Genomic DNA, 12592 nt, shown 5'->3' on the forward strand with positions numbered 1-12592 from the left:
TAAGTACGTCCTTTATATCAGCGGCGCATACGAAACAGAAGGTACGTTCTCGTTACTGATGCAACGACACAAGTGGTTTTATACGCATGCATACAAACATGAATAAAAGCATGACTAGTTTAACGTTCGTACGATTCTTGATACGCCACCGATAAAAAAAAAAAATGAACGTTGAAGGTGGGAATATTTGATTTCGAAGTTCATTAATTTTTTATTCCAATCATTCGAAAATAGAATTCGAACGGGATAATATAACTCAATCTTTTTTTTTTACATGTTACATATGTCAAGTTTTTTGTTCACACGAATCTATCTTTAATTTATTTATAATGTCATTTCATTTTAAATTTGTAAATTGTTCGATTTCGATGATATTCTTTTTTATCGACGTTCATTTTCAGTTTCTGTAATTTTAACGCTAGATGGCACGTTATCTACTTTTCAATGCAAGTAAAAAATAACATGTTCCTACACGCATATACATCTTCATACACTTTTGATCTTTTATATTTTTAATATATTTCTCAATAATATTCGGATATTCGTGCGTATAATCTTTGTCTAGTGAGATTCGAGTAATCGATATCGTTTGCTTTTTGTAATTTGCGACGGACATCGTAGTACATACACGTAGACATACGTAATCTACCGAACATTAATTTGCCGCGTTTTTACATTTATTTTTCAATTATTTCGAATTTAATGTTCAATCGAAGTTTTCGTAAGGTATTTCTTTCAAAGCCATTAACTTCATTGTCAATCGTTCAATGACTGTTTCATCATTTCCCTTCATAAACGAATAAGTTTTACAGGTTAATTAATGTATAATTAGGTCTGTTAATAGAGAAAGAAAAAAAAAAGAAAGAAAAAGAAAAGATAAGAATGGTATTAATTCCAAATATGAAAAAGCTCTTTTTTTTTCTATTTAATTCGATATCTAAAAGAAGCAATATATGTACACATTTTTTAAATAATAATTATTATCATTATTTACTACTATTTTATCAATTTTCGACACCTTAGTTCCATCGAAAGGAACGCTTTCATGTTTGGATCTTGGATTTTATCCATAATTTCTTTTTGTACATCCAGATTACTAACTTTAAGGCAGTTAGTCAGCTTCTCTGCGTATTGAATCCAAACGCAATTAGTACAACCAGACATACAGCAGTTGGTAGGTTCTGTGATTTCATCTATAGAAAAAGAATCATCAGCTTTTTTTTGATCTTCGATTCGTTCATTAGACATTCCTGTACTTTGATTATCGCTAGAACATAATCTCAAGGTCACGAGTATGCCTTTCCAATTATCAAGGGTTTGTCTTTTGACATTATTAACTTTCGAACGAACCAGATTCATTATCATTTAGGTTAGATGGTGGTCATTCGAATATATATTTAGAATGGCATCGATGTTATTTTATTTATCTGATTGTTAAACGTATACTTAACAATCAAATACTATGTATTTAGGATATACTTAGAAAAAATAGCTGAAGCGAATGTTTTTGGGAAGAAAAGTTCTTTCGTAAGTTCACAAAACTCTTTCTTTTTTTTTTTTTTTGTAACGTCATAAACGATAAATAACCAATAGATATCTTTTATATAAGAAAAATAAGTAATCTTGAAGAGTCATCTAGCGGGACGTATCTTGAAATACATTTTCAAAACTAGTATTTTACAACATAAATCGTAATAATGTTATCTCGATGTTATTGTTAACATTTTTTTATGTTTATATTCTATTCAAACATTTTTATCGATAATTAATAATTTGTTGAGCATTCAGTTTACTTTATATGTGCGTGTAAATAAATTGTAATATCTTCCACGTGGGTTTACTTCGGTTCAATGTCACTTTATAAAATAATAAATATTTTTTGTAACAATGGGTCGTAAAATTCCGGGAAAGAAACATCGTGGCGTCAAGGATCCTGAAAAACAGCGTGCTAAACGACTAGCTGAGTGAGTTTGCATTCGAGTAATCATTGTAAGTTAGTGTTTTTCGAGGTTAGCAACGTTGTTACGCATTTGTAGGTTAGAAACCAAAATAAACGCTCCGCCGAAGGATATCCAAGAGCAAGCTATACCAAAAAGTTTAGAAAATCTTATTAAGCTTAAGGAAGCAGTTAAGTCAGGTAGAATAAGTAAAGTGAAGAAAGTCAAAAAAAGAAAGAAAAATGGATTAATATGCGTAGGCGATGAAAAACCAAAGTCGTTACATCCTAAATCACAACCAGAGAAAGCAGTTCCTATATTTCAACAAAAACCCGACGAAAGTAATAATCGATTTTTTTATCGTGTTAGTCAAGAAACTCATGCTTTTCTTAATGAAACTGCCTTTGAAAGGAAATACAATGTCATTGTAAATAGAAATTCTGATACCGGGGAGGTCGAAGGTCTATCTAAACGTCCTAAAAATGAGTTGGATGAATTAGAGAGATTAAGAGCAAAACATAAAAATATTAGAAAAAAGAAAAAGAATAAAGAAGGAGAAGGTGATATGAACCTTACTAAATCTCAAAAAAGAAGGCAGAAGTTACTGATTAAAAAGAAAAAAAAGGAGGAAGATTTAATTGACAATTTTAAAACATTTCAAGATGAAGTGAAATTTGGAGAAACAGTGCATGCACCGCCTAAATTAGTTACCAGACCTAAAAAAGCTAATCTTACGGATAATATCAAGGTATTTTTTAATGATTTAATTTAAATATATATTATAGATATATGATATATCTATGCTTTACTTTTCATATTAAAATTTTTTTCTCCAATAGCCAGGAAAGAAAAATTTACTTTTACATTCCTTATTCACAAAGAATGGTTCATCCAGTAGCAATTCCACAAAATCAGTCATCATTGATAGAACTGGTAAACGTAAAAATCTACCAACTAGCGAAAGGAGACAACTGGAAAAAGAACAAAGCAGTGTTATTGCGGCATATAGACAGTTGAAAGCCAGGCAGTCTGCTGATGTTGATACGTAGGGTATGTATTTATAAAAAAAATATATATATAAATGATTCAAAATTTATTTACTTTGTTTTATTTTTAACACTCAAATATATATATACGTATATATATATATATATACATATACATATACATAGACACATTTTTATAATATCTCTAACAGTTTTTAAGAATTCATAAAAAGAATGATTTATTTCTTTTTTCTAAATAAAGTAGATTCCCTTGTATTCTATTGCTTTTAATATATATGTATATTCATATTATTAGAAAAAAGAAAGATCTAGCTCCATTCTCTTAAGTCTCTGTACTTTTTTTTTTATTATACAATTGTTGAATTCACATGAAAATAGATGTATCATACAAATCCCTGTTTTTCAAGATTAAGCGCATATTTGTATATAATATACAATATTGGTGTAAATATTAGAAATCTATGTGACTAAATATAATGTGCAGGTAGACCTTGTAATCCAAAGTGGTAACAATTCACATTACTTATAAGTATAGTTATAAAGTTTCCCATATTCATTCTACTCAAATCTAGTTTCACAATAGGATGTTGATTTGTTGACAGAGAATAGAACTATGTAGGCATTTCTAGAGTTTAAATCTTTGTACGTCATGCATCAAGTTGAAAGAGTATTTTTCGAGCTATTAGATTCGTAATTGGTATATTTGTATTTATCCTGTGGTCCATACAAATGGTTCTAATCTGTCTTCGATTGGTAAGAAGTTATTAAGTGTTTCAAGACTCTCTAAAGTCTGATTAAGAAGTGAATGACACTTGGTCAGTTGTCTGCTAAGTTCATGTACTTTGTTCAGTTGTTCTGTAAATTTTGCAAATTTTTTTTGTCTTTCTACAGCTAGACCCAAAATTCTATTAACTTCAGCTTCAAGATTAATACATAGAGCTGCTTGTTCTCCGGCTATCATTTGTGCATTAGTATTAAGATGATGTTGATATCGGGCGCATACGTTAAATAATCCAATGGGATCCAATCTTTCAAGAACTTCTGGATCTCTTACTCCTGGTGGTAGATTCAAAGTTCCACGCATAATTGGTAGAAACATGGGAATACTCTGTAATTTGACTAGATCTGGATCTTTTTCCGTGCTAGGATCCGATGCAGCTGGTTTTACCACCACAATATTGTGAAGTTTGTCAGATAATGGTTTTCTATGACTGATAATGAAACAAGCATTTCATAAATGAAAAAACAATTTTAATAAGCTTCCAATGACTACATACCTATGAGTGAAGCTGTTTCTCCTCCTTGATATATCCTGTGCTCCTAGACTTTTTCCCCTGTACAATTGTAACTGTTTGTTGCTCATCTTTGGAGAGTCTCCGATAGGTCTGTTTACAGTATAAGATATATATGGTAGGTCAGAATCTGAACAAATGCTAGCACCAGGACTGGTACATCTTGGTGGAGTATCCTCTGGCACTCTTTCACTGCTTGGAACGCTTTTACCACGACGAAGTTGTCCAGTCCTTGCTCTGCCATTACTTGTGCTTTGAGTACCACTCTGTGAGCTTTGTTCAGAACCCATTTTGCAAGTACGTAGCTTTCCCTTTGTATCGTTATAGAAATCAAAATTTTTTTTTGTCAAAATTTCTAGTAATGATTTACGATTTGTTTTTTTATTCAGTTAGCAAATATATTTAGATAGACACGAAGAAAACCGTAATTAAAAGCATTATACGAGACGTAAGATTAGAGAACGTACAAAATTTTTGTCACGTCCAGTACGAAGTCATATCATAGATTTTCTTTATGTGCAATGGTTTAAGATAAATTCTTTTTAAATAGTTCATTATGATCCAAGATCATAGTACCATCAGATGCACCGGAAAAGAAAACAAATCGGTTAGAAAATTAAATTTAATCAATAATAAGAAAGTACGTAAGTGTTTTGGCACATATTCGAACGCAATTAATGTTATTAATGTCAAGTTATTAAACTATCGAATTTTATTTGTATTTTATCTTTACGACAATATATGTACACAATTAATTGGTAGTAACAAATAATTACTGTTTTCTTTGTATCCCTTTTGTCAAAAGTTTCTCTCTCTTTTCACCATCGACTGTCGTTTTTAAGACGTGTAGCAGCTGCTGCAATGTTCTTTAGAATTGTAGTGACATCTGTCGTAAAAACATATAGTCCATCAAACCATCTTCGTTATCTTTGATCGATAATTACACAATGATCTTTTTAATTAAATTTCATCATTATCGAATAAAACGTAATTAATCCTTAAAATAATTTTTCCATCATTTTACTTCATACAAATATATAGAATTGTTTTTTTTTTGTTTTTTTTTTTTTTTAGGTAATAATGTATATTTCTTTTATGTCAAAATTAAAAAGAATATGAAATTTTTAATAAAGATGTTTCAATTTTGTTTAATCTTAAATTTTTTGGTTTCTTAAAAATTTACTTCATTCAGTTGCATCAAATATCGAGTATTGAAAATTATCAATGATTTTATAATGAGGCATAAGAAATATTATTGAGAAGCATGTTTTTTTATAAAACAATTTTTTTTGATAACAAATAATTTTCAAAAAGATACGAGTTAGAGATGCCTTATCTAAAATAGATTTTAAAAATAGATATCGAAAAAATGAGTTGCATAAGTTGAAACGTCTAAAGAAGAAAGTTCAATCTGGTGTGAACGACATCCTAATGTAAATTACACGATTGGAATATTTTTACTAAGTTTTTTTCCAGAATACGTTTGATCGTATTGACTTTGGATTTGCATAAATATAGAATGGGTGTCATTTAACTTGAAGCGTTAAAATGTTTCTTTTTCGTTCTTTGAAATCATAATGCGGATTTATTACTCGTGGTATTTTTATTACCAACTCGCGAGATTCATCAATATAATTGTAAGAAACGTTAATTCAGCTTTACATGCTACTCTCACGATTGGAATTCAGATAAACGGAGAGATGAAATATTTTTGCTTGGGTGTTATAAATGAAAATGTTTCCTGAAATTACAAAGCAGAGAATACAAGAGGAAAAGAGAGAGGCAGAGAGCGAGAAAAAGAAAAAAAGAAAAAGAGAGAGAGAGAGAGAGAGAAAGATTGGGAAAGGTAGGCACACCACGTTCTAATATTTCCATCCAATCGTATTGTACTACCGAATAGAAGCAGGCAAAATTGTAAATGATTTCAAAATTCTTGTATAAATGGGCAAGGCGTTTAAATTTTCCTTCGTAATTCCGTACATTCGTCTTCGTAATAGAAAGGATTTCTTATCGTAGTAAAAACGGCGAATCCTTGTTGCGAACTAAATTGAGAATACACGTTTCGATTCTTTCCTTTTTCTTTTCCTTTCAGACTTTAAAAAGGTGTATATTTTTTTTTTTTTTTTTAAGAAATTTCTTTACATCAAATTTCAATAATGTTCATTTCGTATTATTTATCGTTGCTACAACGAAAAATCATTTCTTTTTTATTTTATAATTATAAATTGAAATATTCTTTCGACATTTACTCGAAATTATATATCAGATATAATTACCTTATAAAATAAAAATTATATATTCGCGAAAGTATAAAACATCCACTACTATAAATAAATTCTATTATTCGATATCAAAAATTGTTCCTAAGAAAAACAAAATATATATTTCCTAGTCGTAATTACATGCATTATTTTATTGACAAATTAAACGAAATAAATGAACATTTTAAACGTAGGGATTTACGTAGAGGAACTCGTATACGCAGTAATTTCAAGTTTAGGTCAAGGTACGGTCCTTTTTTTTCCCTTTTCCTAGTTGACACACGCGTTATCTAGAGATGGATCGAGACTGATGGAGGGCACCTCTTTTCAAACTGGGCCAAAAGGGAACACGTTGTTGCTCATTTGGAAGTTGCAATCTCGGGATAAGAATCATCACGGAATGCATTGGCAAGAGTAAGCGAGCTCTCGTGCGCGTGCGAGAAAGAGAGGGAGAGAAAGATAGAGATGATAGGATGGTAAGCATAAAAGAGACATTAAATTTGAATTGTTCGTACGGTAGTGCGTCACTGACCGCAACTTAGAAATATAGACTTAAAAAGAGAAAAGAAAAGAAATAAAAATACGAATTTCTTCCTCGTGAAAACGTAAAATGAAAAGTGAGAAGGAAGACGTTAAAAAAAAGAAAAAAAAGATATTTTATTCTACAAAATCGAGACATCATAAGTATGTATTAAAAATGTAGTAAAAGTATAAAAAAAAGTATGGATAAGCGTTATAATCGTACACAAACACGCATATGCTTTCACTTTCTCTTAAAACAGTTTTAAGGGGAAAACGACCTCGTGCCGATAATATTATTTCCGATCAAACGAAACTCGGATATTAAGAATGGAAGCTCGTTAACTATCACGAATAATTTATAAATATGTAGTAGCTATTTAGTAATATTAATGGTGGTAATTAAGCTAGCAAGTAAAGAGAAGAGGAAGAAAATAGATTAGAAATGACTTAGACTATCTAATCGTGTATACGCGAGAATCGATTTAATCATTAACGTGGTTCGAATTAGGTTTTCTTTTTCCACGAATCTCGAGATTATTGATGTATTATATTAATTTTTTTAATATCTATAAATATTTATAAAATATACGTAAAGTAAAATTTATTTTTTATATTGTATTTATACACATACACACACGTACAATTTAACATTACGTATAAATATTTTATATTACATTTTTATATTTATTTTATGTATATTACAAATACAATAAAATACAAAATATGTCATTTTATTTTACAGAATATTTTCACAAGCACCTGTCTATCTATATATGTAGATATTTTCTATTATATCTATATTTACACATCTGTGTCACCTTTTTATTATTCAAACGTATTTAAAAATGATTCATTTCAGTATTGATGATTCCAGTAGAAACTTTTTGTTTAGATAAATAAATTCTTTTCTTTTTTTTTTTTTTTTTTTTTAGGAATATCATATAGATACTATTATCACGTATTTTATGCGAATGGTACGATAATAGGTTTTTCGATCGATTTCTTACTTATCAATAGTTCGATAAAGCTTTTTGCATGCGAAAATTTCGTACACGCAAAGGTCATCGAAAATGCGATGACACATCGTATTGACATTATCACAAGCAAAGTTAATTTCCCTTTAACAGCTAGTTATTGTCCGACACATTATGAAACGCGTCCTTTCAAAGTGAACGTTTCAGTAATCCTTGAATGCGTTACCAGCTTGCATATTCACGAAAAACACAAATGCGGTGAAATACTTTTATTAATTCTTCAAATTTATTTCATTATTCATTAAAATAAATAAAAAAAAAAAAAAAAAAAATTGAAAAAAGATAAAAAAAAATAAGAACGAACAAACAAACAAAATCACGTTAATTAATTTTGTATGAAATTTCTAATCAGTAACTTATTTTTTATTTTAGGAATTAATAAAAGAGAAAAAAGGGCAGATCGAGTTTTTATTTGAAATATTATTTAATATTAGATAATAATAATTAGATTGGATCGTTATTTATATCTTATTCAATATTCGATCGAAATCATGGAAATTAATTTTTAGATTGATTAGGAGAAATTGATTAAGAGAAATCGATTATATTGTATTTATTCTTAGTAGATTTATTTCCACGTTTCTTATCATTTTGGGATGAAATTTTTGCCCCGTGAGAATATTGAAAAAGCTTTCGTAAATTTTTCGATAATTTCTTTTTCTCTTTTTATTAATACTTTAGATTTATTTCTACGTCGTGTGGTCTTCAATCGTTCGTTTATTCTGTCAGTTTCGTTAAATATTTCTCGTCAAATAAAAATGTCCGACGGTCATATTTATCGGTAGAATAAGATGGAAATCGTCGAAATCGGGACGAGATCACGAAGAAAAGAAAAATCGAGGAAGGAATTCCGGATGCGAGAATCCCGATCGCTGCTTGGTATGCGGAGGAGTTTGCACAAACATCAAAATTTCGTCGTACCCAGTCGAAAATTCGCTCGTTCGAGGCTGTTTGCTGGGCAGATCAGCATAAAAATCCACCGTTTATGGTCCGTCTCTATAACTTTTTCTCGGTCAATAAAGAGAGAGAGAGAGAGAGAAATGGAAAAGAGAAGGGATAGTGTGAAGGGAAGAGGTGAAGAGAGAACGATAGATTATTTCATTTTTTCATCATCGATGTCAACAACGTATTTATTGCTTTTTTGTTTTTTAGATTTTTATTCGATGCTATCGTGAAATGAAAAATAAAAAAAAATCGTAATAACTGGGTGAACGATCGACAACCTTATCTATGTTCGATCGTATTATTTATGAAGCGAGATAAACGCGTATCAAGTGTGCGTGATAACGAGCTTGACTTTTTAATCAAACACGATTGAAATAAAACGTTCGATGGATTTTATTGGATAATACATCGAATTATTCTTTCCTTGTTCAACGATGAGCACTCATCTAGAAATAATCTTGAAATATGAAAGAAAGATGAGAGTTACGTTTAAACGAAACGAAATTGATAATTATAAAATGATTTTTTTCATGTCCTTTCTTTAAATCTTTCATTTTTTTTTTTTTGATATACTATCGGCTATATTAGAATTTTGTGTCAGTTATTTTGGATAACAGAAGAAAGATGAATTATAAATTGTCCTAGATTTTACAGTTATTGGAATTATTTAAAAATTTAATAGGTTTAAATTAATCATAACGCGAAATGAAATTGATTATTAATAGGAATATTATTATTTTGTGAGATAGATAGAGATATCTCGTACGAATTAATTTCTTGGATATTTCTTTGTTGACGATGATTAATCTTATTTTATGATGAAAAAATTATTTTTCCGAGATAAGTTTAATTTTTCATCGAAATAAGTTGTAAAATATATTTAAATCGTATTATCTGCAGATAACAAGATATAAATCACGAATACACTGCGTGTATTTATCCATGTAACATATGCTAAAAATATATTTCATATATATGTATATATATGCATGAAAAATATACGAATTTGCTTTTAACGAATTGTTTTTGAAAATTAAGGCGAGCACACACGTAAACACAGAAATTATTCGCCGAAAATGTTAGGAGATATTAATTACTATTTTCTAAACATTACCAATGCCACGATTATGAAAACAATGATTAACAAAATTTTTACGGGAACAACAAATAAAGAGACATACTTATTTTTAAAAGCGTTACATTAAGCGATAAGACAATAGAATACGAAAAATATAAAAGAAATACGCATTGATTATTTAATCAAAATACATACGTAGTTGCGCTTTCTAGATTTACATAGATGATACGTATACGAATCTTATTTATATTAATCTATTAATTTCTATTAATTTTAACAATTATGAAGATACAAATATATTCGAATATTCATTTCTCTGCATAAAGATATGAAAATTTCAAAGATAGAAATTCCTTCTTTTGTCAATAAAATATTTTTATTATTTTTATACACTTCGTTTCGTCGATCGTTCGACAAATATGAATTGAAGTTCATCGATCAATTTTCACACGAATGAACTATATAAAATTGATTTTATTTTATGTTTATAACATCTGTGTCTACATTCATATACTTTAATCTTTAACATTTAATACGTTGCAACTTTTCGTTACCATTTCTTTAATTAAACATTTATAAAAAGAAAGCCCAACATGACGTAGCTAATTTAAAAAAAAATGTTTAATGGTAATATATTTCCCCGACATTTTACGATATGAATCGTGGAAATGTTTAGTTACGTAAGCTATTCCTTATGTACATAATCTAAATATAATGTTCTCATTCGAATATCACGTTAGATAGGTAAGTAAAGCCTTTAGATCGTTCTCTGACGACTGTTTCAGACGCGTTTGATGTTGCTTAATGGCAATGCTGTAATCGAGTTTGCTGTCATGTGCAGCTTTGTACGCGCGCGCGCGCTTACGATCGCTCGTTCCATTGTAAAGTGCATTCGCGTACTTGTGCACGCTCGTCCGAAAGTTCCTCCTCGAAGGACGAGGACGTTTCAATACGTGTCTTGTCTTCTTCGGACCTCGCACCGGGTCAAGTCGTTTTGCATTTATTGCAAGTAAGTCTCGCGACATCGTTCAAACTCTATTGTCTTTCTACTCGAATCGTCGCGTTCTACCGAGAATCCATTTATCTTTTATTTTCGAATTTGTTTTCGCATAAAAACAAAAAAATAAAAAAAGGATCCTACGTCGATTTATTCGATTTATAATTATTCGATCGAAAGACGATTTCGTTATAATGTTTCAAATGTTTATTTATTAATCATTAACTATGGTTTATCGTCACAAATTTTTATATTTATAACTCGTCTTTAACAGTAAATTATAATCATAGTACTATATAAATATAATGAATTGAGACGTTCGATTGATTGGCCGGTTATCGTCGTTGGATCGATAGGAACATGCACGATACTTTTAAACGAAGCGATGATAGTAAATGACTAATAGTCACTTTCATTATCTCCTAAACGTACACATTATTATTTTCCTATAGTACGATAATAGTATAATCTATCGATAAAAATAAATTATCTATCTTATCTATTAATAAATATGAATCAATCTGAAAAGAATTAATAATGCTAAAGTTATAAGAACTTTTGATAAAAAAAGGAGAAAGACATCGATTATCGAAATGAAGTGGCAATGTAATATTCATTATCATTATATCATATAGAATATAATAATTTCACTTAGCTTTTTTTTCTTTCTGTTTTTTTTTAAAGTTTCTTACAACGAACAAAGTAATTTTTCTGTTGTAAAAATTTTTCGTAGCCAACAAACAATTTTATATATTTCCATTTTTTTCGACGAATAATTGATAAATACCGTCGTAGTAGTCGATGAGGTGGGGGTAAGTCAAGCGAGGGAGTAGTAGAAGGGATAGCGCGAAGTTAGGAAGCCGCGTGCGCGCGCCTCTCTCGAGTCAGTGAGCAACGAGCTCTCGTCGCGTGCGTGTTGTGTCGCGACTGTTCTTTAACACCGTTCGACCACGTGCACGGATTTTCTTTCTAAACAGCTATTGCTCGACATCGAAATACACACATATATATATATATATATGTGTGTTATATATATATCTACGCGTTAACGTTTCGACTTTGATGTTGATTCTTCCCTACGAAATTAATTCATTATTTCTTCCTTTATTTAAACTCTGATACCTCGTCGCCGAACGGGTTTTCCTCCGTCACTACGGAAGAAAGGATCGCGTGACCGAAAAACGGATCGAAACTTATTACGATTCAAATCGAATCAAATCATATATCGAGGTAGGTATATCACATTTTTTCCTTCCGTTTCTTTTTTATCTTCTTTATCTTTCTTCTTTATTTTTTTTCGATTTTTTCTTGTGAGTGTCTTTTTTTTTTTTTTTTTACTCTATTCCTCCTTTCCATGCGAATATTCTGCACTGTTATATAGTTCTTGAATATTGAAAACTATCGGGTGTGTATGAAGCGTTCGGAGGGACTCGATGAAAATTTTAGATTGGTATTCAGGAATCACAAGGAAACGCGAATGGGTCACTGAAAAATTTACGAAATCGATCAAGCCGTGTTT

At 30.0% G+C, this 12592-nt stretch overlaps 2 protein-coding genes across 7 annotated transcripts in view; one reads left to right on the plus strand and one right to left on the minus strand.

Moving 5' to 3' along the window:
- The first annotated feature begins 945 nt into the window (after nt 1–945).
- Nucleotides 946–12592, plus strand: part of LOC122631707 — a 44709-nt gene continuing 33062 nt past the window's right edge. For 2 of the 4 annotated variants that reach the window (XR_006327756.1, XR_006327755.1), the window contains exons 1-3: nt 946–1964; nt 2037–2685; nt 2777–2987. Coding sequence is in view for 2 of the 4 variants with exons in the window: in XM_043817715.1 (XP_043673650.1) it covers nt 1888–1964; nt 2037–2685; nt 2777–2986 (936 nt within the window). In the remaining 2 variants the exon portion in view is untranslated. Of the gene's footprint in view, nt 1965–2036; nt 2686–2776; nt 2988–3835; nt 4200–6771; nt 7646–12592 lie in introns of those variants that run through there. The other 2 variants (XM_043817715.1, XM_043817714.1) reach the window with 2 other exon arrangements.
- LOC122631708 (BLOC-1-related complex subunit 5) lies at nt 3209–5171 on the minus strand. 3 transcript variants are annotated; one of them, XM_043817717.1, is made up of 3 exons: nt 5013–5150; nt 4222–4547; nt 3209–4155 (listed from the first exon to the last, which is right to left on the minus strand). In XM_043817717.1, exons 2-3 carry the CDS (start codon nt 4524–4526, stop codon nt 3654–3656), a joined length of 807 nt encoding a protein of 268 aa, XP_043673652.1. In that variant the 5' UTR covers nt 4527–4547; nt 5013–5150; the 3' UTR covers nt 3209–3653. The 3 variants fall into 3 exon arrangements, with proteins under 3 accessions (XP_043673652.1, XP_043673653.1, XP_043673651.1); XM_043817718.1 differs by having other exon boundaries at nt 3209–4149; nt 4222–5171; XM_043817716.1 differs by having other exon boundaries at nt 4222–5163.

Source organism: Vespula pensylvanica, chromosome 9 (genome assembly GCF_014466175.1).
Source record: "Vespula pensylvanica isolate Volc-1 chromosome 9, ASM1446617v1, whole genome shotgun sequence".
Classification (NCBI taxonomy): domain Eukaryota; kingdom Metazoa; phylum Arthropoda; class Insecta; order Hymenoptera; family Vespidae; genus Vespula; species Vespula pensylvanica.